At 42.1% G+C, this 25810-nt stretch overlaps 1 protein-coding gene across 12 annotated transcripts in view; it reads right to left on the bottom strand.

Moving 5' to 3' along the window:
- Nucleotides 1-25810, bottom strand: part of DMD (dystrophin) — a 3066377-nt gene that overhangs the window by 2576064 nt on the left and 464503 nt on the right. For all 12 annotated transcript variants that reach the window (XM_068268325.1, XM_068268327.1, XM_068268324.1 and 9 more), the window contains exon 2: nucleotides 20585-20646. In XM_068268325.1, coding sequence (XP_068124426.1) covers nucleotides 20585-20646 — 62 coding nt within the window. The remainder of the gene's footprint in view (nucleotides 1-20584; nucleotides 20647-25810) is intronic.

The following is a 25810-nucleotide window of genomic DNA, read 5'->3' on the forward strand; positions in this document are numbered from 1 at the left end:
AGCTAAATGTAGGCCTGGTTCACATTAGCGGTCGCCGTCCGGAATCGCCGTGCCGGAGCCGGACCGCATGCGGAACGGACGGAACGGACGCACGGCATAGCAATGAAAGTCTATGCGTCCGTTCACATGCGTCCGTTTCGTCCGGACCGGAGCCGGACCGGATCCGGACTCCGGCATAAGATCCAACATGCGCTATTTTTTGGTCCGGCTCCTCCGGCAGACGTATCCGGAGCGGAGCCGGACTGTTGCATCCGGACAATACAAACCAATGAGAACCGGAGAGTGCACAACACACTGGCTATAAAAACCGGACGTTCTACCCCACTTCCTATGCTTTTTCTAGTGGCCATTTTGGATGGGGACCACATGGGCCCAGCGTTCAGAGTGGAGCAGCAGGGATTTCATGCTGGAGCTCTTTGGCAGCAACATGTCTGATGATATGTCTGATAACGAGGAGGTGAGGCCTTCTCCCCACATAGTGGTAGGTGAACAACAGGAACGAGAGAATTCCCAGGTACGAGTAAAAAATGACTGGATCCATGGTCCCAACTGCAGTCTCTGTATCCACGGATGGTCTCCACACGTCCACCTGTCTCCAACAATGACCCCAGAGCTTCTGCTGACCTCCCAGACCCCAGGTATTTACAGGTTGTTATCTCTTTAAGAAACCGGATCCGGACCGCAACCGTGTTCATACCGCACGGAAAACGGATGCAAACGGACCGGATCCGGACCTGATCCGGATAGGAACCGTACGGATTAGGTCCGGTCCGGATCCGGTGCGGTCCGGACATCCGTTCCGGTTTTTACAAAACCGCAAGTGTGAACGGGGCCGTAGTCTGAATATTGCTGTACTATGTATCCTGATATATATCTGTTTGAATTGTATTGCAGTCTCACAATAAAAGTAAATAAGGAACGACAATAGGTACAGAGAATCTCAGTCAAGAAGCAGATTCTTCTGCTAATTGGACTTATATACAGTGTTTAGCTGACTGTCTTGCTGCACTACATAGGACAGTTGTTAGGGCAGTACAATTTAAGAAGATAAAAGTTCATAAAAATGTATGGACTTGTAAATGTATCATCAGAAAAAACAACAACAAATGCAACCTAAAGTTTGGGAATGTAATATGTTTATAATCTGAATCTGAACATTTGTATAGCGCTTTTCTCCTGTCGGACTCAAAGCGCTCAAGAGCTGCAGCCACTGGGACGCGCTCAGGAGGCCACCCTGCAGTGTTAGGGAGTCTTGCCTTGAACTCCTTACTGAATAGGTACTTGACCTAGCCAGGATTCGAACCCTGGTCTCCCATGTCAAAGGCAGAGACCTTAACCAGTACACTATCCAGCCACCACCATGTTTGGACTCTGAAAAGCATTTGACGCTGTTCCTTACAATAGCTTGGTGTCGAAGGTGAGAATTTATGGGAATCTAGGGAATACTGTGTGTACGTTGATAAAAAACTGTCCAAGGTACAGAAGACAAGTAAATCAATCATACTCACAATACGGCAAGTCAATGTTAGCACTGAGATCCTGCAATGGTTAGTGTTGGATCCAATTATTTTTACTTAATTTATTAATGACATTGTAATTGAAAAGTGATGTTGCCATTGTGCAGAAGATACAAAATAATGTAGAATATGCAACTTACTACTACTAGTGACATTACAGAAGGATCTTAACTAGATGACATTTGATGAGCACATATGGCAATTATTTTTGTTAATTTTATGACACTCATTTTGTAGATGAATTTGTCAAAAAATATATAAATAATATAGCCTATATAAGAAAACCCTAACTGTCCCTGCGTCATCCTCCTGTCGCTGTGTCCCATGTGTTTTAGCTACTGCACATGTGTTGCCACTGGGACAGGAGGACGACGGGCCAGGAGGGGCATGTTTTGGACACACTGGTCCTTAATCATGTGCTATGATTAAGTACCACTTTACCCAAAACATGTCAGTACTTGGCTGTATGAGTTTATCCTGATCTAATAAAGTTGAAAAATGTTTGCTTTGGACATCATGTGGAGCTTCCTCTCTTTCTCACTACATTGGTACATACTACACTACATTAATCCCTATCCATGCCCTACCAACTAAGCTATACTACACTGCCACTTCTCACCTGATCCTGGTGGTGTGCTCCTCTCCACCTCATTGTACACACGCTTCTCTTCTACAGCAGCCAATCTACACTGCAGCCACCTGCTGCCTCTATATAGTTCTGGGTCCTCTATTCCTCTGTGCTTCCTGATGTGGTTACCTGGCACGTGTGCCGCACATCATGCATGACTCCATCGCACATGCACCACTTCAGTCACACATGATGCGCGGCACATGTGCCAGGGAACCACATCTGGAAGTACACAAAGAACGGAGGATCCGGAGCTGTGTAGCGACACAGGCAGGTGGCTGCAGTGTAGATCGGCAGCTGCAGTAGAGGAGCACTTGTGCAGCAGCTATTGCAGGGGAAGGGAGGAGTGCAGCAACTAAATGGGTAAGTGCTTCCCTGTGCACTAAGCTCCACTTTTTAGCGTACTTTTAGAATATAACAAGCACCCACTTTATATATACACACTTACACATTTTAGACAGTTGCATTGAAGGTTATGGGCATGAGAAAGTTTATTTTCCCCATATGTCCCCATATGTCCCCATGACTTCAAAACGAAATCGAAAATGCGGCAGCTGCAGAAGATGGCAGATTCCACATTGACAGAGGGCCAGGGAGCAGCCCCTTATAGGTAAGTAATAATACTTACCCCAACTTTCGCCCCCTCAACAGCACACTATTATGAACCTCTCTTAGAAATTTAATTCCAGGTGCTCTGTGCCCTCCAACCATGTGGGCAAGTCCCTCCCACCATTTGCGCTGCGGTCTCGTCCCTACTGCCCACTCACTCTGCTGTCATTGTGACAGTAGAGCTCTGTGTGCCAGTCAGACCCCTTGTGATTACTGTGAGCCAATCGCAATCATCACTGTTTAAAATAGGGAAAGGATGGCTCTGGTCCTTATGGGGCCACACTGTCAGGTCCCAAAGCAGTTAAAAGGAACCTGAGGCGAAAACAACTGATAAAGCAACAAATATTTTTAATAATTTTACATATGCAATTTATTCTATTGTCCCAGTCAGCGTGCTAACATTTAATTCCCCTTAAAGGACTTCTGAGGCCAAATCTAAAAAAAAAGTGAAATACCTGCATCACATTTGAATGCACGGAGGATGCCGTCCACGCACTCCATGTCATTCCGCCCGGGTTCCTGCTGCTCAATAGCCCCCCTGGCCGGCTCCCGACCGCACGGCCCGGGTTGGGCTCCCCTGCCTCCACTAACATGGCCGCATGAGCTGGCTGCGGCTGCGCAGTCCGCATAGCCGCGAGTGCGGCTGCGCAGTTCTAGGGCCTACCCCGATCCACGCTACAGGCTGTTTCCTGTAGCATGGATTGGGGGGTAGGCCCTAGAACTGTGCAGCTGCTCTCACGGCTATGCGGACTGCGCAGCCGTGGCCAGCTCATGCGGCCATGTTAGGGGAGCCCGACCCAGGCCATGAGGTCAGGAGCCGTCCAGGGGGGCTATTGAGCGGAGGGGACCCGGCGAAATGGCATGGAGTGCAAGGGTGTCTTCTGTGCATTCAAATGTGATGCAGGTATTATTTTTTTTTTTTAGATTTGGCCTCGGAAGTCCTTTAAGAATCCAATCAATTCTCTTTGGAATACAGTAGCAAAAGGAGGTAGAAAGTCCTCAACCAAGACCTAACCAAATAATAATACAGTCCATTTCCTCCACAAATACAAAAGCACAGAGAGTAAAAGACAGTAGTACTTTAAACAAAATGGTACATTGCATGGATGGGTAATGTTGAGGTTGAAGAGACAGCTAATGTACAGTATATGTGGCATAAATACTGAAAATATCTCAACAATGCTTACATATGTGAATGTATGTTTTTGGCTTAAGAGAGTGTGTAGTCATGTTCAATAAAGTTGCCATTTATTTTGCTGATTTTTATGGATTGCTTCTCTTCAAATAAACTTCAATGGATGTTGCAACAGTCTGGTGTATTTCCTTTTGCAGACACAGGCTGGTTGTCTGCTTTTCTCTTTTTTTTTTCAATTTGTGTATTGACAGGCACAGTGAACTTACAATCTGTAATTTTTGAACTGGGCTGCCTGTGAATCCTGCCGGTATGTGGACTACTTGTGACTACTAGTGACTAAGGATGAGTGTGGAAAAGTGGAATTCAGTTTCACCTCAAACTGAGCATTGGTGGATGCAGCTGTGAAAGAGGGGGTGGACCGGACCCACCTTGGTCACCGCTTCTGGCCACAGCACTCCATGCCCCTCTACATCCTATCGGCAGCAGAAAGAGGAAGAACATCAATATCACAGCCATTAAATACTGTAGGTAACGTTCATGATTCTATCTTGGTGTGCAAAGTATAGAAAACTTGCTGTGTGCTCTGGTGTATCATTATTAATATTATTCAATTATTATACAGTGCCAATATATTCCATGGTGTGGTATCACTTTCTATAGAAAATACTGTACATTAATTGTTGACAGGAGAATGATTACCATGCACACACCCCTCATTGATAATAGCTGAAGCAAGCACTTGAATTTGTATAAAAGCTGCAACACTAAAAAAATGGTTTTAAGATATATGGGCAGATTTAACAAACTGTGATTCCAGTCCGCTGGGAATTTCTACAGAATTGGTCCTAAACAGTGAGAAAGGATTGCCTTGTAAGTAGTGATGGGCGAACACCTGGATGTTCGGGTTCGGGCCGAACAGGCCGAACATGGGCCAGATGTTCGGCATGTTCGGCCCGAACCCCGAACTCAATGCAAGTCAATGGGGACCCGAACATGCCGCAATACGGCCCCCCTATGGGGTCGCAGGCATAAGGGGGGAGCATGCCCCGATCGCGGGGGGGGGGGGCGGAAATTCCCCCCACCCCCTCCACTAGCGCTCCCCCCTCTGCCCGCTTCCCCATAAAAAAGTTGGCGTAAAGTTAAATATTACCGGTGGTGGCTGCTGCAGTGGCTGGCTGGCAGTGGTGTGAGTGAGGACTAGGAGTCCGAGTATGACGCGTTGAGGCCAGGCAGCGGGCGGTTCAGCGGTAGTACCCTTGTGGTACTTCCGCCCTTTCTCTGACCTCACGTCCTCTACGTGATGACACATACGATGGTACGCGTGACGAATTAATGGACTCCTCCTCCTCATTCACACCACTGCCAGCCAGCCACTGCAGCAGCCACCACCGGTAATATTTAACTTTACGCCAACTTTTTTATGGGGAAGCGGGCAGAGGGGGGAGCGCTAGCGGAGGGGGTGGGGGGAATTTCCAACCCCCCCCCGCGATCGGGGCATGCTCCCCCCTTATGCCTGCGACCCCATAGGGGGGCGGTATTCGGCCGAACAGGGCCCTGTTCGGCCGCACAGGGGCCCTGTTCGGCCCTGTTCGGCCGGGCATTTAGTAGTTTGGGCGAACCCGAACGGTTTGGCCGAACACCATCAGGTGTTCGGCCGAACTCGAACATCACCCGAACAGGGTGATGTTCTGCAGAACCCGAACAGTGGCGAACACTGTTCGCCCAACACTATTTGTAAGGGGACAGCAAAGCCTCCTCTCCTCACAAAGCACTGCACCCACTACTGCTTGTAATGTTTTGAGAACAATAAGATATGTTTCCCATCTCAGTTAATGTGTACAGAGCTCATCCTAAGACCATTTACAAAAAACCGCCCTAATTATAACCGATCAATGACAAAGATATTTGCAAAATTTGATTTGTTCTGTATGTTTCTGTGAAATACGTACCCTCGTACCCTCCATCACTGCAGCCATGAACATTCTGAGTTGCCTCCGTTATTTCTCTAGCTAGGAATCATGCTTTTTAAAAGATTAGCCTAGCACCTGGAGATCTGGTTGGTCAGCCAAGTAGATAGACTTTGCAATCTTTAGAAGAAAGAATGTTAAAAGGGTATAAATACATCCGTAATCAGAGCACGATGCAGTGAAAGTCGAGAGCATTCCTCTTTAAAATAAAAAGAGAAGCTTTTGTTGGCTAGCCACCTGCTGATAAATTACAGTCTGTTTAAATTAGGGAGTCAGCAATTTCTCTATAAAAATGCTACCATGTCTTCATCCCATGTTATTTGCTGTAACACGAGAAATGTGTTCACACAGGGGAGTCCACTTAAAAAGTGATGGGAGTACTTGAGCTCAGTGTGTGGAAACAGACAGACATTTCACAAGTCTACCAGAGGAAAACCCTCTCAAACATAGTGAAAGAGTTATGTTAAATAAATGAGTATTCAGAACTAAACCTACGGTTCATGATGTAGAAAAATTAAGTGGATCCGAGGTGAATTTTTACACATTGCATAATTGTGTTCCTTTCCTATTGTTTATAGGGCATTCCTCAAACCAAATACTTTTTTGTTTTTGTTTTAATACTCTAATTCCCTATAAACTAAAAAAGCTACGCCCACATGTTTTCAGAGAGCCTAGGCACTTTCAGACAGTAGCAAGGGCTCATGGGAGCTCAGTCTGGGCAGGAGGAGGAGGAGGTGTTACTAGCCATTGATTTCCTAGGCAGAGGGGAGGAGGGAGGAGGAGAGGGGATTAGGCTGCTAGCTCAAGATACAGATAAGTCTGCCTCTGTATAATGTTTGCAAACAACATGGCTGCTGTCATTGTATCACAGGAATAAATAATCATATTCTATTAAAACTGTTTGCAGCTAGATATGCTGTGTAAACTATCTAAACTTTAGATAAGATATATAGACAAGTTACTTGTTATAGTTAGTTTTTCTTCTCGGATCCGCTTTAATACTTAACCACTTGCCGACCGCACGCTTATACCGTGCGTCGGCAAAGTGGCAGCTGCAGGACCAGCGATGCAGTACTGCGTCGCCAGCTGCAGGCTGATTAATCAGGAAGCAGCCGCTCGCGCGAGCGGCTGCTTCCTGTCAATTCACGGCGGGGGGCTCCATGAATAGCCTGCGGGCCGCCGATGGCGGCTAGCAGGCTAAATGTAAACACAAGCGGAAATAATCCGCTTTGTTTACATTGTACGGCGCTGCTGCGCAGCAGCGGCGTAAGGCAGATCGGCGATCCCCGGCCAATCAGCGGCCGGGGATCGCCGCCATGTGACAGGGGACGTCCTGTCACTGGCTGCACAGGACAGATAGCGTCCTGTGCAGCCCGGATCACTGGGCATGACAGGTAAGAGAGGGAGGGGGGAATTTCGCCACGGAGGGGGGCTTTGAGGTGCCCCCCCCCCCCCCCCCCGCAACATGCCTGCAGGCAGGAGCGATCAGACCCCCCCTGCACATCATCCCCATAGGGGGGAAAAAAGGGGGGCAATCTGATCGCTCTGCGTGCCCGCTGATCTGTGCTGGGGGCTGCAGAGCCCACCCAGCACAGATCCCAACAAACAGCGCTGGTCCTTAAGGGGGGGTAAAGGGTGGGTCCTCAAGTGGTTAAACATTAATAATGTTGTGGTCATTGCTTTAGTTTTTTTTTTTTTAAGGACAAATCGGCTCATTGCATGAAAACCATTTGAAGTGTTTTTCATAAAAACATACTTTACTAAAAAGGCTTAGCTGACACCTTAAAGAGGAACTTTGTTGAAAGATGGTAGTGTTTGGGGGGGGGGGGGGGGGGGGATCAATACATTACAAAGTGAGAAGTGAAATGAAAGCTAGATAAAGAATGATTGATACTCACCATGCAATGTGTTCATGTTGTTTGAACGACAATGAGCATGTGGGTAATCATCTTTACTACTGGCAGACAAGAAAAAAAAATCACCAACTGCCATTATCTATAAACACACCCACTAGCAATAAAATAGGATAAAAGGTTGTATTTTTAATATATAAGGGAGATACTGCTTGCTTGGCAGTAAAAAAAAAGACATTATTTCCCACAATGCAAGGAGGTTCATAGACAGGAAACTGTCATGATCATGGACATGACATCACAATGTGGGAGGGATTTCACCACAATATCATCTGCAGATACCACCCTGATGATCTATTTGAGAAAAGGTAAAGATTTCTTGTGTGAAAGGGTTTTTTTGATAACTGATTGGCACGAAGTTCAATCCAAGGTTAAAGTTCCTATTTAATAACCCATACCAACTACCCACCATCATTTAGATCACTGCACAGGTCATTTAAACCCCTATAAACTAATTAGTAAAAAGCTAGAACTTAAAGATATTTTAACAATGGTTGACCAAAATTGCTAGCCAGTCAAACTGAGACCTCTGCTTTGTCACAGGTCATGCTTGATTTTATTATATAAGTGATGCTTGTGCTTAAGGTAGTTTATTGGCTGGAATCATTATCCCCATCTGCTTAATCTTAGTGCCAGTATTTGGCCATGTAATAATTCTAATGACAGCTCTTAAGATTTTGACTCTCAGTGTTTGGATTGCTGTTAGGGATGTAGATAACCAAAGCTAAGTATCAGTTAGGTGTTGTGAAAAGGGACCTTTTTTCTGCAGTTCAGCTATCATTTTAAAATTAGTTTCCATGTACAATGACTGCAGGTCAAATGCAGATCAGTGCAGGTTATCTGCAGTTTGAAGTCATTTTCTTTTTCTCCAGGGGTACATAAACATTTTTCAGGTTGAAAGCAACCTGATGTCAAACCCATTTGTACACAAACCCCTAGGGTTATCAATTAGGGCTAGGAATTATTTAGGAGGGTAGTGTTAGGGTATAGGTTAGTTTTATTGGTTAGGGGATGATTAGAATTTGTAAATTCTCTGCGGCAGGGAACACACTTGACTTTCAGTTTTCCGCGCGTTTTTCTGCATACTTTTTCTGCACACTAAGTGTGTTTCTATGCAGGAAAACGCGCATGTTTTTTCACAGCAGCTGATGTAATTGATACAGAAAACTGCCAAAATGTGCAGAATCAGGATGCAGAATGTCAGGTTTTTTTCTGCGCGTGAACAACACAGTAAGTGTGTACTAGCACATTGATTAACATGAGTTCTCGCGCACGAAAACAGGATTCAACTGAAGTAATTGGATTGTTTATTAAGACTAACACATCAAGTTCTATACCAGTCCACGGCGGCCGGCGTGACAGTACGGCACATGCGCGCTTTAAACGCGCATGCGCAGTACTGCCACGCCGGCCGCCGTGATGACGCGAGGCGGCCGGCGTGTGACGTCGGCCGCGTCATACGCGGAAGGAGCAGCCCGACACTCGGCCGAGTGTCGCCCGGGCTGCGGCTGGTCAGCCATTCCGGAGCGGGGACATGGAGAGGAGCCAGGACGCCGTCGTGGGACCTCCCGATCAGCACTGGGCTGGAGAAAGCCCCAGGTGAGTAAAACTTTCATTTTTTGGCTGAGCTCGGAGTCCCTTTAAAGTTATTTTAATAAAACATTATGGAACCAGTTAGTGTAAAATTAACTTCTGACTCTTTAAGCCCACCTGAAGTTAGAGAGATATGGAAACTGACATATTTCCTTTTAAACAATTTTAACTGCCTGGCTGTCCTGCTGATCATCTGCATGTAACAATTTTAGCTACAGAGCCTGAACTAGCATGCAGATCAGGTGCTCACATGCATGTTTCAGGAGTGTGATTCCTACACTACTGCAACACAAGAGATCAGCCGGTTGCCAGGCAAATGGTATTGTTTAAAAGGAAACAAATATGGCAGCCACCACATGCCTCTCACTTCAGGTTTCCTCTAAGCCTCATACACACATACCAGGCATGTCGCCAGGGAGGGATCAGGACTACAAGCTTTGAATGACAGTGTGGGTGGAGGCTGAGCAGACACATCCCTCACATCCTGGCTAGTGCCAAGTTCTGTTGCACTGCAGGGGGATGAAGGATGAGTCAGCAGTGCATGAGGAATGTAAAAGATGTGTTGGGGTGAGTTGAAGAGAGAACAATGCCACTTTTGTCCAATTGGATCCACCCGGGGGATTGCTCACTGATGCACCGAGGAGGGATTGGGGCCACTGTAAAGATGCTAAATACTTGCTATTGTCATTATCAGTTGCCTCGGTTTAGTTTAATCTAATTTGTGTATGTAGCATTATGGTAGCTCCTTGCAACTATGCTGGGCCTATTTTTGTGGCAAAAAGCCTCCAGTGTAAGAGAACCACAGAAAATGGAGCTTCTACAGTAGATTACGTTTGCTAGTGCTCACATTCAGTAATGTTTCAGTCAATTTCAATAATATTGATTGAAGCCAGTTGAAAACTATCCATTAAACTGCAAACAAAACAAAACGTTACAGTTTACTCTAAACTATTCAAACCTCTCCACCTGCTCCAATCTTTTTTTTACTTGACAAAAGACTAAAATGTATATTGGATCAAATAGAAACAATTTTAATTAAAAATGTAGTTTCTGGTCAAGTTGATAGAATGATTTCACTAACAAAAAGTTAATGTTCTGCATTTGACTATGACATCATTATATTTCTAACTACATCTGAAAAATCTCTAGAACTTGAGTTGATAACATTTTCCCATTTGCTTAAAACAGAAACTCTCTCTTGGTGTACTACCTCTGCTTCCAGGCCTCTTACAGAACTATTTTAAGATGTCTTCATTTGGTTTTGTATGCGAGTTAGTAATGGGGACTTTCTAGAAAAAAATTGTGCTTGCAAACCGAAAAGAGCAAGTATTGGAGTCACATGAACTGCAACTGACATGCAGGGCAGAGAACTCTTATTCGGGTGATAAAATTCACCTTGCCAAATTTAACCACTTCGGTACCAGCAGCCTCTGCCCCCTTAAAGGACTTCCGAGGCCAAAATTAGGAAAATCACACTGTACCTTTTTATTAGCAGAATCCACGGAGGACGTCCATCAATGCAGGTCTTTCCGTTCCCCTATGGCTTTGCCCGACCCCACCGAACGGGTCGCATCGATTCCACCTCTAAGATGGCCGCCGCCATGCTCCTCGGCTGCACAATATGCTTTGCACTTGGGGAGCATGCCGGGACGTAATACGCGGCGGGAGGCGGGCAATAGGCTGCGCAGTCGCACTAGCGGCAAAGCGACTGCGCAGCCGTGGAGCATGGCGGCGACCATCTTAGAGGTTGAATCAATGCGACCCGTTCGGTGGGGTCGGGCCAAACCATAGGGGGACGGAAAGACCTGCATTAATGGCGGAACGGAGCGGAGGACGGGCGGGACGTCCTCCGTGGATACTGCTAATAAAAAGTTACAGTGTGATTTTCTTAATTTTGTGTATGCAAAGAAACAAAGAGGCGTGCACCTTCCGTCTTAGGTTTAATCCAAATGACGTGACTACTTCATATAACATTGCTTCATCATTAACAGGCATAATTCGTATAAAATCGCCATGCATACAAATTCTTACGTATCCTTAGTTGTGTGGATCATCATAGTGGAGGTGGGTGGTGGGTATGGGTGGCAAAGCGACGGCCGTTTCGCGTCTCCTGACGCTTGGTCACGCTGCAGACCACTGTGAATAGGAGACGTGAGCTTCCGGGATAAAAGACGGGGTATAAGTTCCGCCCCTTCCGGTTGCATCACGTCCCCCGTGAGCTGGATTGGTTGCATGGGTTGCCATGACTCCTGAGACGCCAGGCTATGGGGCAGTGGGTGGAGACAAATACTCACTCTAACGTTATTGGTGGAGCCTGGGACAATAAAAATATATATATATATATGACCCAGTATAAAGTAAATATACGTTCCATTGACAGCGAGTGCTTATAGCTACGTCGCACTCATCCACTGAGGGATGCGCGCGGCATATGCAGATAAATACAAAGTGCAACCCATACTGGGGCACATTTGTGGCGGGCTTATTACCCAGCTCGCCTTTTCGCTCGCGTGCGTCATAAACGTGCAGCCCAATCAACGGATCCCACTACCCCTTAATGCCTGCGCTCCATTGCCATGACAACAGTGCAAAAAGTGTTTTTTAGTGGATGTGTATATAATGTGAACCATTAAAACCGTTAAAAACACTTGGGGGTTATGTTATACATTTAGCACACATTGAAATATAAATTCAGTAGAGATATATAAAAGTGGGACATCTACCAAGGGGCTAGCAATTGGTTACTATGATTTTACATAGCCTATTAAAGTACATGGACTGTGTTGGACTCTATTAGTTGCACAACTATATAGCATTCTATATCTTCTATAACTGTCCGAACAATACCTATTGAATGGTATATGATATAAATATACCTTAAAGATACAGATCTTATTTCTAGCAGTACATCCATATAATACAATATATATATAATGATATCATGATATCAGGAAGTCCTTTACATCAGGGGCATCTTTTAAGGGTCCAACATACAAGAAAATTCAATTTTATCATTAAGGCCCAACGGGCCCATTGCTTCAGTCCTTAGAATCATTTTGGTTTCTCTTCTCAACAGTAGTCTCTCCTTATCTCCCCCTCTTGACGGGGTTTCTTGTTTTTCTAACGCTAAAAAGCGCAAATTGAATCTATCCATAGGATGCTCACTCGTCATGTGTTCAATAAGTCGTGTGCAACCCTTTCCTGATTTTATAGTACTCATATGTTCGCCGAACCTAACTTTCATTGGTCTGGTCGTTTGTCCTATATAGAACCGACCACAAGGGCATATTAATGCATATACAACAAATTCGGTTTGACAAGTAAAAAATCCTTTTATCTCTATCAGTTCCCCACCTAATTGTACAATCTTCTGATTTAACAATTTATTACACCATTTACAATGGCCACATCTATGATTCCCCTGGGGCAATGTAGCTGTCAACCAATCTTTATTTTTAGGAGAGACGAACTCACTGCGGGTAAGTATATTCCCCAGGGTGGGTGCTCGTCTGAAGGCCACCCTGGGAAATTCTTGTGAAATGCATGATAAATTAGGATCCCTTTTGATCATAGACCAATTGGAGTGTATGGCCTTCCTAATTCGGTCGGCCATCGAGGTAAAATCAAACGTGAAAGTCGTTCTCACGATTTCAGCCTCGTCTCTCTCCCTTGGGGCCAGAAGTGGCCCTCTTGTCTGTCTCCAGGCTCTACGTCTGGACCTTTTAAGTAAATCAGAATCATATCCTCTTCTTTGAAATCTAGCAGTGAGTTCATCTGCTTGTACAACAAAATCATCATCTCTACTATTATTACGTCGTAATCTTAAATATTGCCCATAGGGAATGGCTTCTATTACATGTCTAGGATGAAAGCTTTGTGCATGGAGGATAGAATTAGTAGCTGTATTTTTCCTATAGCCCATAGTGGTCAGTTGGTTATCTTTGATCATTAATTTGACATCCAAAAATGTCACTTCATAGTCATTAATCTCGGATGTAAATTGCATGTTCACCTCGTTAACATTTAGATATTGCATGAACTCAGAAAATTCATTCTCTGTCCCCGACCACACCACTAGGATATCATCCACGTACCTGGACCACCGTCTGACGCACTTCCTGAACGGGTTAGTGTCCGAGAGTACGGCAGACTCCTCCCACGCCCCCAAGAAGAGGTTAGCGTAGGAGCATGCCACAGGGGTCCCCATAGCCGTCCCGGACACTTGATGGTACCAGCCGCGGTCAAACAGAAAGGCGTTGTGCGTTAGCACAAATTTGAGACATTCTAAGATAAATTCAACATATTCATCATCTTTATTAGTACGCAAAAGATATTGTCTGACCGCAGCTATTCCCATGTCGTGCGGGATCCTGCTGTACAGACTGACCACGTCAATCGTAGCCAGCCTGTCTCCGGGCACCCATGTGGCATGCTCCACCATCCTTAACACCTCAAGGGTATCCCTGAGGTAGGATGGCACCCCCCTCAAAAGGGGGCGCAGGAGGTGGTCCAGGTACCTGGATAACCTTTCTGTAAGGGACCCACAGCCTGAAACTATGGGTCTTCCCGGTGGTGAGGTCAGGGATTTGTGGAGCTTCGGTATATGATACCACACTGGTCGTCTAGGATATAATGGGAGCAGATCTGTGGCCGACTTTAATGTCAGAAAGCCTTTTTCTACTCCTGTGCGCAATAGGGAGCGCAATGCATTTTGGTATCGCGTGGTGGGATCAGAAAGGATAGGGTGGTATATCTCTTGGTCTTTGAGCTGTCTCAAGGCCTCATTACAATATTGTTCATTGGACATAATAACGAGGTTACCTCCCTTATCAGCCTTTCTGAGTATCACCTCGCGATTCTTTTTTAACCAGTTTAATGCCCTCTTATCGTCTGTGTTCAAATTGGAATCACTCGATTCACCAATTACTGCTTTTACATCTTTCAATGTACTTTCAAAAAAATGTTCCAATGTAGAACCTGGAGTTATGGGAAAGGGCTGCACCGACCTACACGCCCTAAATGAGCTTACATCACCCAAATTGAGTTCATCAGAATTTAAACTCTCTAAGCCTTCTTGATGGTCAGTTTCCATTAGGAGGTCTTCCAATACCTGTATAATCTCCTCATCAGTGGGGTTCGACTGCACATGTGGAAAAAATCCAAGAGTGCTAGTTTCATTATCCCCTATCATTTGAGGAGGAGAAAAAAGAGAAGTATGGTTAGTTGATAAAAACCCCTCATTGGGAGTCTGCAGGGGAATGGAACCATTCTCATCTTAATTTTGGCCTCGGAAGTCCTTAAAGGACCAGAGGCTGCTGGTACACTAAAACGCTGCTTCCCGTCGAATTGCCGCAAAAATCCGCCACTCACGCCAGTCACACCATTCTGACCTCGCCACAGGCTCCTCTCTCTGCTGCCTCTATGATGGCAGAGCGCTGTGCGCCGGTCAGGAGCCACTTTCATTTGCTCCTGACCCTGTCAATCAATGTAAGCCAATGAGATTGGCTTACAGTGATGACAGGGCCAGGAGCCAATGAAAACGGCTCCTGACCTGCACACAGTGCTCTGCCATCATAGAGACAGCAGGGCGAGCGAAATGCGGTGGGATCAAAGTGGCGAGATCAGCAGTAACGGCGGGGACGCATGGTTAATAAGACGTTGAACCTTCGTCCAGTCAGGGCCGCAGCGCCACCTGTTGGACGTAAATTCAATCTACGTCGGTCCGAATCCGGTTAAACACCAGTGCTATTGTTTAGGTGCTGGAGCCCCATACCAACCAGCTTAGTCATACTGGCAATACCAGGCTACATGAAGACAAGGCATTAATAGTGGATAGGGGGAAGGACAGCCCTGATTTAAAATAAAATGTTTGGAATGAAAATTAAAGTAACATTTAAAATTATACAAAATAGATTTTCATTCATTAAACAATTGCTATCTCTTAATGCTGGTTAATACTGGTTTTGAATCACACAATATATTTATATTTGGAGCAAAAAAAAACCATTTAAACAGGTCATATAACTGAGTTTCTCTGTGCCAAGATATCAGTATGTGCCTGTTCAGTCAAAATAATAGTGAATTTCAGATAGCTCTCCAAACTTTAGATGGGATATTTCTGTATATTTTAAGATATGTGTAAATCTACATCATTAATTATTTGTGGCCTTGAGAAACTCATCCACTTTGTATAGTTACTCTTATGGAAGCTAAAGCAATTGGGATTACCGAAACCTAGGCTTTGCTGGCTTTTTATGTGGTAAATGAATATTATATTTGCTTTTAGACAAGTGCAAATTATTTTCCTTAGTAATGAATCCTAATCGCTCTTTGCCACTGTTCTGTACCAGCAGATTGGTTTTATTCCAGCTAACTCTTCACTTTCACATTACTTGATATAATCAAATTGCTATAAAAAAATCAGTTAGACATCTTCATACCCAGTCAGGGCCGGGCTGAGGCAGAGACAAGAGATGCTCCAGCCTCGGTGCACAGTGTAGGAGGGGGCGCACAACTCACTCTGCTATCATTCCCCTATCGTGTTTGAAGCAGAGAAATAAGAAAAGGGGATACATGGCAGTGACTGCAAGCCAGATAACTAGAGATTAAGGTTTTGGGGGGCCCTGGGGCGCCTCTTACTCTAATAGCAATAAGTGTGATGGCTGGGGTGGGGGATAAAGGGGCGCACTTTGTTGTCTCAGCCTTGGGTGCTGGAGGACCTTGTCCCGGCTCTGTACCCAGTTATAAAAGAACTTAAAATAACACAGGAAGTGCAAATTTATTATTTTTTTTAATTATTATTATTGCTGTAAATAAATGCAAATGGTAGAACTGAAGCGGTCCAGTACAACAATATCATGTTCATTGAGCACAAGGGTGGAGAAAAGGGCGCAGTCATAGACTTTAATGCAATTATCGTTAATACGGCGAAAAAAGGGCACCGTGAAAGACATCGTTAACAACATTAGAACATTATAGTTTTTGAAGTAGTTTTCATTTTAGAAGCTTGCAACGTTATATTTTTTGTCATATTTTGTTTATATGTACAGATTTTACGTTATCAAAGATATTATCGTTTCTATGTGTAAAAGGGTGTTTCTGCAGAGGGAGTGTTTAGAATTAGGCAACACCAGGGGGAGTGGTTAGGGTTAGGCACCACCCGGGCAGCGGTTAGTTTAGGCAACACCAGGGGGGTTGGTTAGGGTTAGGCACCACCAGGGGGCCAGGATTAGGGGGAGGGTTCTGTGTGAGAGTAGAGTTAGGTTAAGCTGTATTGTTGAATTACATAATGAGTTTTAACGTTAATATATTTTCATTATTATTTTCTGTCTGTAATTACAATGGTATTTATCGTTAACCAAGTTTGACAACAATGTTTATCGTTATCAGATTTTGTTATCCGCCCGCGCCATTTCGTTTTCAAACCGGGTCCTTTTTTCACTGCACGCCTTGGAAACATATAATAAAATATATTGTTGCTGAACAGTTGGGATCGGATTTACTAAGCTAAAATACTATAAATTGCAATTCTTCAGCTTAGAAAACTACAGCAGCCATGATTGCCAAAAGAGATGCAATCATATTCCACCCGAGTAGGAAGGCAGTTCAAATATTTAGAGAACCGTAGATTCCCAAAGCTCTGTGGACATAATAGGTTATACCCTGAAATGAATAGGAAAATTTGTACAAATGTACATGCTTCCCTGTTCACTGGCAGGTATCAACGCATATCATGAAATGTGAGATTTAGAAACAAAACCTTTTTTTAACATTACAAAAGCCTCTCTGTGGAAACACAATACTAAACCAGATTAAAATCCCACCCTTTCCCCTTATCTCTCAGTGCATCTGTAAGTAATAATCAAAAACCCAGAGACTGGAAAGTAGAGGAAGGGACTTCCCAAAGAGAGTGCAAAAAAACATAAAATAATACCTCAAAAAAGGTGCAATCTCTAGGATCATAGTACTGGCTAAGAATGTATTTATTTATGTTAAACTAGGATTTTTGTCCTGATCACTAGACATTGCTAGTAGTGCTGTTTTAGTAAATTGGATCAACTGTCTGTAATAAACTCACTGACATCACTACAGTTGCTGGTGTCATATGGAACATGTGCTCGTGGAGATGCCGGACAATGGAGGAGACTACGAAGGAGTCGCATGGGCGTGACAGGTGAACCTTCAACCACAGGCATGGGGGGACACATACACTCGTGGCTAGACTGGCTGGGGGTCTGTCAGTTGTTGGGAAATCGTATGCTTTTACTGTTCGTGCTGCACATTTAATTAAGACCTTGTGACCAAAATTTTCTGCCATGCCCAATCAATTCACTCAACCAATTTTGGACAGAGATTGTTTGAAAGATCGATTGTGGTCATTTTGCAGCACCGATTCTCTTCAGATTAAAAAATATATATATTAAAAGGTCAATTGGCACACAAAAGTGATTTACATATGGGCACCCTAAAACTTTTAGTGTTGACAGTGTAAACATACACTCTGTCAGAGTTTAAAATGTGGTGAGTGAGTGGAGTACCTGTCACTGGTCACAGTGTGCTTTTAGTACAGTTGGCGGCATTAGTGTATAGTTTGTAAAGCTGGGAACACACAACAGCAGGCTTTAAAAGCTGGCATGCCATGGGTGCTTTGGCGACAAATTAAGGTACCATCCAAAGTTCAAGGAAATTTTCGCAAGGCTGCCAACAGTGTTCTTGCTCATACCTACTTTCTTTTAACAATATTACCAGAAACATAAAATGCCAACATCAACAATTTATTCTCAAATGACATTTTTAACAATTGCTTTATATTTTCCTGTAAGAAAATTAGCTGAACCCAAAGCCCTTGCAATAATTGATTTTTTTTCATGACAAATCCTGTTAATAATACTTTCAAGAAAAAAACTAAAATCTAATTCTGAAGATTTGAAAGACAGCCTAATACAAGAATAATTACCAACTAAACAGATTTCCTGCACATACATAAAGGGCAATGCTGTATGCAGTTGAATGATTAATAAACAAAAGTTTCAAATTCATTTTTGTATGGGATGTTTAATACCGTGTGCTCCAAACTTTTACAGCAAGTTACTCAGCTAAAGTTTATACCGTATGGAAACATTCTACGGTTCACAAATAAATGTGTCAATAAGACACAGGCAATTTTGCACAGATTAGATTATTAGTGGAAATGTATAGACACTTTTTCAAAATGCAATGGGCTAGGACAGTGATCTGCAAAGTTGTCTCTTCAGCTGTTAAGAAACTATAAGTCCCACAATGCATTGCAGGAGTATGACAGCCACAGTCATGATTCATAAAGGTAAATGCAATGTGGGACTTGTAGTTCATTAACAGCTTGTAGTTCATTAACAGCAAGTTTGCAGATCACTGGGCTAGGAAAAAAAAAAAAAAAAACAAGGAAGGATCTTATTTTTGTGAAAATGTGTATCTTGAGAAAATACATTTTTGTAAACAGTTCAAATCAGGCAAAAATGCAGATTTCTATACGAAAGTTACTTTGGTAAAACTTCTAGCTCATTCAGCTGCAATAGTCCACAGTCGTATTAGTTACCGACTTGAGACAGGCCCACACTGCACCAACATATAATAAAGAACATCAAAAATAGTAATTCTTGTTTCAGAGTGTTTTTCCCTATACAAATACACTGATCAGCTATCTGCCAATCAGATCAGCTATCTGACTGCCAATCAACATGTCTTGTTTTGAGGACAAGGGAAGGGACAGGATGATGAGAGATAGCTGGTGTCATCTGTGGTGATACATAACCATAGTGATAAGGCGTGGTTTTCAACCATGGTCATTCATTAACAGTCAACAGATATCAGTGGATACGTGTACAGATATCAGCGGCCCCTAAAATAATCTTAAATTATCAGTTCAGGTGATCTCAGTTGCAAAAGTGTCAACCGTAACACAGCAGACAACATAAATCATTATGATGCACATCAATTTTAAAAAATAAATTAATCTTTAACCATGCTTAATGCATCGCCTATCATAAAAATATATTATGGCATGTGTAAAAGTAATTCAAAGTTCTAGTATATTGTTGCATTCATTTATTAATAAAATGTAGAACTAAAGAGCTGATAAGCTAGTTTAATAAACAGAAAGTGTCACACAAGTCACTAACACCACAAAAACAGTCCCGTGTTCTTATAACAAAGCAACGTTCTTTTACACTTTGGACTTATTTTTACCACAAAAGAAAAAAAATATGTCTGTTAAGAGGAATAGTGGAAACAAGTAAAAAAAAAATTCAAAAAGACTAGTGGTTTGGGTCACCCTGAGCTTCTTGGTTACTCTAGTTTTTGATAAAATGGATTTAAAAAATGTAAATTAAAAATGTTTTTTAATCTTAGTAAAATGCCATTTTGCAATTAACTTTCGCAAGTACTACAGTGTATTTTTGATTTTTTTTTACTTGTTTCCTCTATTCTCCTTAACATACACATCCATTTTGCTGACTTTGCTAATTAAAGTTGTCACAAAATTACGCATAATTGCAAAATTACGGTTCCTGATTATGTTTATCAAATGACATTTATTAAGATATTTCTTGAAATTGCACATTATGATTTGACATTGCGAATTATGATACAAAATCATGATTATGCAAAATTGATGCTCATCAGCAGCAACACTAGTAAGGGCTGAGGCTCAATGGTGTCTCAGTAGCTTGAACTCTTGCCTTGCAGCACAAAAAAAAATGAAGCTGTACAGTGTCATTGAGCAGCTCTTCAAGCTGCAAATATATCGGTTAATCAGTACTTTGATTGTTCATTGTAAACATTGTTATCATTATTATTCATTTGTATAGCATTGTAATCTTCTTCCATACTAGAGTCAGTTTAAATTCTTAAGTTACTAACTGTCTTCAGAGGAGTGCATAATCAAATGTCTACACCCGCAGTCTAATGTCCCCACTATAGAATAATGCCAATTCTAAGGGAACCAATACATTTATTAGAATGTTTTGGAGTATGAGAGAAAACAGGAGTGCCCAGAGAAAACTCACACAAACACAGGGATCAATTCTATACAGACAGCATCCTGGACCAGACTTAAACCTAGGTCTCTTGCACCACAGGAAAAGAAGGTCATCTACAATATCACTATGCTGTCCTACTATTAATATATTTAATTACAACTTTCTGCTAAAAAATATAAATAGATGAAAACTCAAAGCATTACTTACCTTTGCAAACTGTGCATTTATCCATTTCGTGAATGTTTTCCTTTGAACATCTTCTCTTTCATCTGCAAATATAAAAATATAGTTGAATTAATTATTTTAAAAAGCAGCGCACACATGACAAAGATAACTTTAAAACAAGAGATTCTGCTTTTAGCCAGAGATTAACCAAATAAAGAGCAAAATAAAAGGAGACTATAAAACATTACTTCATCAATTAGATTTTTTTTTATATAATTTCAACACAGTTAAAAAAAAAAAGCATTGAAGACTATTGGTATAAGGAGACTATGAGACTTGTAGGATGACTTATCTTGATATCTTCTTAAATGAACACTAAAAAAATGTATTTATACCTAAGCAATATTAATGCCCTGCAAATAAAACAATATGATGGCCAGAAAGAGGTTAGAAGAGTAAGAGCTAAATTGGTAGTTTAGCTCTAAAAGTTGAAAATGTTAATCTTTCTTAATAGCTAGTGCACTTTGCAGAATATCGTATATGTAATAAAAAAAAACTATAAAGTATGACTGCATGAATCCATTCACATATACTAAACTATTCTCAGATCACTCACTGTATAAAAAAGCACTGATCATGTTAGTTAAATCTATCCCCCCCCCCCTCCAAAAAAGATCTTTCAGTTTTGTTTGCTTTTTTTTAGGGGGGGTGGGGGGGGGCAGTTCTTTTTAAGACCTTGTAGTTTTTTAGAAAATCGATGTTTAAAAAAATTCAAGGAAAAGGTGTTTTTTAAAATGATAAAATTACATTTTTCCGTGGCACAGGGTGACACAGTGGGGGGACAGAGGTTACACAGTGGGGGGCACTGAAGTCATGGGGGAACTGAGGTTACACAGAGGGGGGCCCTGGAGGCACAGGGGGCATAGAGGAAGTATTAGGGACAGAGCTGGTACAGTGTTTCAAAATGAACCTACAGTCCCTATCTCGTCCGTTACCTGAAGACTACCTGTATAATTGCAATGCGTTTGTGTGAATTTGTCAGCAACCATGCACTGCAATTAGAGATGGTCCAGACAGTTTACCAGCGAATAGTTCCTGGCAAACATCGGTGTGTAGCGGTGGCTGGCAGAGATCTTCAATTAATTTAACAAAGAAGAAGATTGCAAGATAGAAGATATTGGCATGGGACCTTTTCCAAGGATATCAGCGTGGAAACATTTTTTTAAAGGTACAGGTAAGTATTTCTGGTTAATTAACCTTTTCACCTCCCCCAGCACGAGTATCTACGTTCCTGTATTTGCACAAATATAAACAAATACAAACACTTGGTTCTATTTCTATTTTTAGAACACACTAACTCTATCTCCATCTTGTGGCCAAAAAGTAAAAACACATCCAAATACCCTATTATACACCTTCCCATAGAGAAATTAAATACATTTTCATTATTTTCAAAAACCCTTAGAGGTGAAATGGTTAAGACTATTAAAATACTTTTTTCGTGGTTGTGTTTTTATTTTGTTTAACCCTTTGTGGAAATGGGTAAGGGGTTCTTTATACCCCTATACTAATTTCTCCTGGGAGGGGGGTGGGTCCCCTTCTTAAAGGGGACTCCCAGATGCAACCATGAACTCCCCCCAGGGCATGGATGGCCTCACCTCCTCCGGGGGCACAGGAGGTGGGGAAGAGCCCCTTGTCCATGCATTGGTCAAGGGCTCGGGGGTAGGGGAGGCTTGGCTGCCCCTCCCACTGGAGCCCCCATACCATGAATCATGCGGGTTAGTATAGCTCAGGGTGCGAAGCCCCACTCAGCCAGGGGTCTGCATTCTGCCTCTCCCAGCCTGCATGAGGGACATTTGAACATGTCAAACAAAGAAAAAGTAAAAAAAAAAAATTATTAAGGTTGCCAGAGATCTTTATACAGCCATATTGCATCTGTATAGCGATCCCTGGCCAAAGCATTTCAACTCCAGAGGGGTTTCCAGGGGGTCCATACACACTGCATACAGACCCCCTGGAAACCCCGTCATGAAATTCATTACTCTTTCTTTTGATATATGTAAATTTACACTACCGTTAGGTTTGCTACATGGACTGTCATTTACCGCATTTAAATGTATACTTTTTTCCTATGAATCTTTGAAATCTATTTCCTCTTGTACCCACTGTCCCCCTCAACATACCCTGCAAATTTGGTGTTTCTAGCATGTAAAGGGACTTTGCTACTAACCGTTAAAGTCAGCGGCTGTTCGCCTGCCATATAAGTCTATTGAGCCCACAGCTGGTTCACAAACTTTTGTGGAAATTTGCGTTTGAAATTCGGGAACCCAAAATTACATGTTCGCTACATCTTCAATTGCAATTCCCCTGTGAACTGCACCACATGGTTGAGAACATCAGACAGTGCAGTCTATGCACTTCCATTGTCCCTGTGCTTCACATAATTGTGTGTTGCTGAAAATGTGATCAACAACGCACAAGTGGGGGAGGGGTCTAACCTGGTTCAGAGGATCTCGTTCTGTAAATCTCACAATGGGAGCACTGCGAACCTAGCCTTACAGACAGAGCTCTAGATAGACCTCTGTGACATTCACCCCCTCAGCGCACTCAGTATCTCTTTTCCATAGTATTTTTATCAGCCTTAAAGTCAGTAGAAGGCAATGTGTCATGGACTGCCAGATGTAAACACTGATTGGAACCTAATGCTAGGTACACACTATGAGATTTTCTGGCAGATTTACTGTCGGATCAATTATTTCCAACATGTCAGATCGATTTATGATCATTTTCCGATCGATTTCCGACTTTTTTCCGTTTACTTCTATTGGGAAATGGATTGGAAATCAGATCAGACATGTTGGATATAATCAATCTGACAGTAAATCTGCCAGAAAATCTCATATAGTGTGTACCTAGAATTACGTTGAGGATAAATTGTGATGGGTGTGCTGTATTGTTTGAAATAAACCTTGTTCATAAACATACATTTCTCCCATGCAGCAGAAAGCTATGCCATGCTGCATCATGAGAGATGTCTCCCACACAGAGCCAGCCTCTTTGTACTCCTATCTCTATACTGCACGGTAAACATTTGACCTTAGAATTATTTAGAGAAGCAGAGAGGCAGTAGTGGAAATGTGAAAAGGAAATATATTAATGATGTGTTTGCATTGACATCTTTAAGACCCTTGTTAATACAATTCTGAATCTGAATGTCATTCCATGTTTATAAGTATGCCAGTTCTATGAAGAAGCTACAACAAATGGGTCTTCTGAATGAAGACAGAATGTAGCTTGACTGCAAAGTCGTTCTTGGAGCTGTATTCAAAAGCATTATTCCTAGAAGTTGCTCCTTAGTTAGGGCTATAGGGTCATTCCTCTATTAATAAATACTTGTTAGGATTAGGAAACAACACAGTATTTCAACTTATTTTTATCTCATCTCATTTGTTCCATCTCAGGAGTGTTATATGGGCATTCTTCACGGTTAACGGTAGCTAGCAATATTTCTATAAATAGTCTAATTGGAATGAACACTATTAAGCTTGATCCATGTTTTTCCAACGCTATTTACAACTTTGATGACACAAATTGAAATGAGTTTCTTTCATTTGCATCCCTTAATAGCTTAGAATATTTGGATGATTATTCATCATTCAAATTAATACTAAATGTTCTTCTGTATGATATTCAAGACTCTTCACAACTGTAAAGCGCTAGTATTTTCTATACTTCAATCAAAAAAGTAGTCCAAAGGAAACCTGTCATAAAAGAAATATAACAGCCAAGCTTCATGTATTTTCCGATCTACATGTTCTCAGGCATCCAGTGACCAAAATACACTTACTAAACCTTAGAACAGTTGGCTGTATCTGACACATACATTAAATAAGGATAGGAGGAAAAAGGGGTGCAGGATGAACCCAAAATTTCAAACCATTGTTTATAACATTGTTTTTTTATTGCTTCTTCATGTGTAGCTGTTTTATGAAAAAAAGAGAAGATAAGAAAACTGTAAAAAGCAAATGAATGAGCTGTAGTTCCTGAAAAGAGTATAAAACAGCTTTTAGAATGAAAAGCAACATAAAACCACTGCATGAATGTGACTCACTAAAGCTACATAAAAGTGTGAATGCCAAAAACTGCTGTACACTTATGTTCAAAGCAAAACTGGCTGCACAGCCTGTTTGTCTCAGGTACGTAGCTTTGCAGTGTCTCAGCTAAATTTACTCTGTAGAAAACTCAGCAAGCCATAGTGCTCTTCTTTTTTGTTCCGTGTCAATTTAAAAAAATAGTCACACAACACAACCTCCTGCTAACCTCGTCTTATCCTCTGGGATAAAAAAAAATACAACAGAATACTGATCTAACAACTATAAAGCCCTGCGCAGAAGTTACGCTGAATGTAACAGAACTAGAACTACTTTGTTACTTGGTAATTTGCTTACACACTATGTGCAGAACATTTGTATTTGTGCAAATGGGAACGTTAAGGCTATTGCATGCTTAGCCACTAGCATATGATTGTGCTGGTTGATCCTACAAGACTAGTGACTGAAAGTAAAAATTCACAATTCATGCACTCTGACACTGCTCTGCCTACCAGTGAACAAAACAATAGTGGTATGACATTACCATTTTGGATGCAGCTTTATAAAGGATGCAATCATGCAATGACATCAGCAAGTGAGTTTTCCATACATTGTATAAAGATGGTGCCTAGAAATCTTACTTAGATGTATAGAGAAGAGAAGAATGTTGCTGTTTAATAAACACATCGCAATAATGCTTTGTGAAATTCATCTTTCATTTGACTATACTATATGAAGACAACATTTCAGTCCTGTGCCACAGCATGTTTCTGTAATACATACTTTAGCAGAATGTATGCATTTTTTAATGAACACCATGATAATGTAAACATTCCCATTAATACTTGCCAAGTGATGATAAATTACATGCAATCAGAAATAATGATATCTTTAATTTTCAGCTACACAGAGTAGATGACTTCCTGAAGATGGGCTGAGTGGAAATTAGCTATGTAGAGGGCATGCTTGTTCCAAACACACAATTATTTTTTGTTTTTCTTCCTAGATTCCTTTGCATGATGTTATATTTGAGATGAACACAGACTTACTTTACATGCCTTTCCCGCACATCTCTTTCAGCATATGAATCACCAAGACATCTTTACAACTGTTACACCTACTGCATCATGGCTTTTCAGAAACCACAAAGCCAATATGACATGGGGATACTAGGGAT

The sequence above is a fragment of the Hyperolius riggenbachi genome, chromosome 2, assembly GCF_040937935.1.
Source record: "Hyperolius riggenbachi isolate aHypRig1 chromosome 2, aHypRig1.pri, whole genome shotgun sequence".
NCBI classification, from domain to species: Eukaryota; Metazoa; Chordata; class Amphibia; order Anura; family Hyperoliidae; genus Hyperolius; species Hyperolius riggenbachi.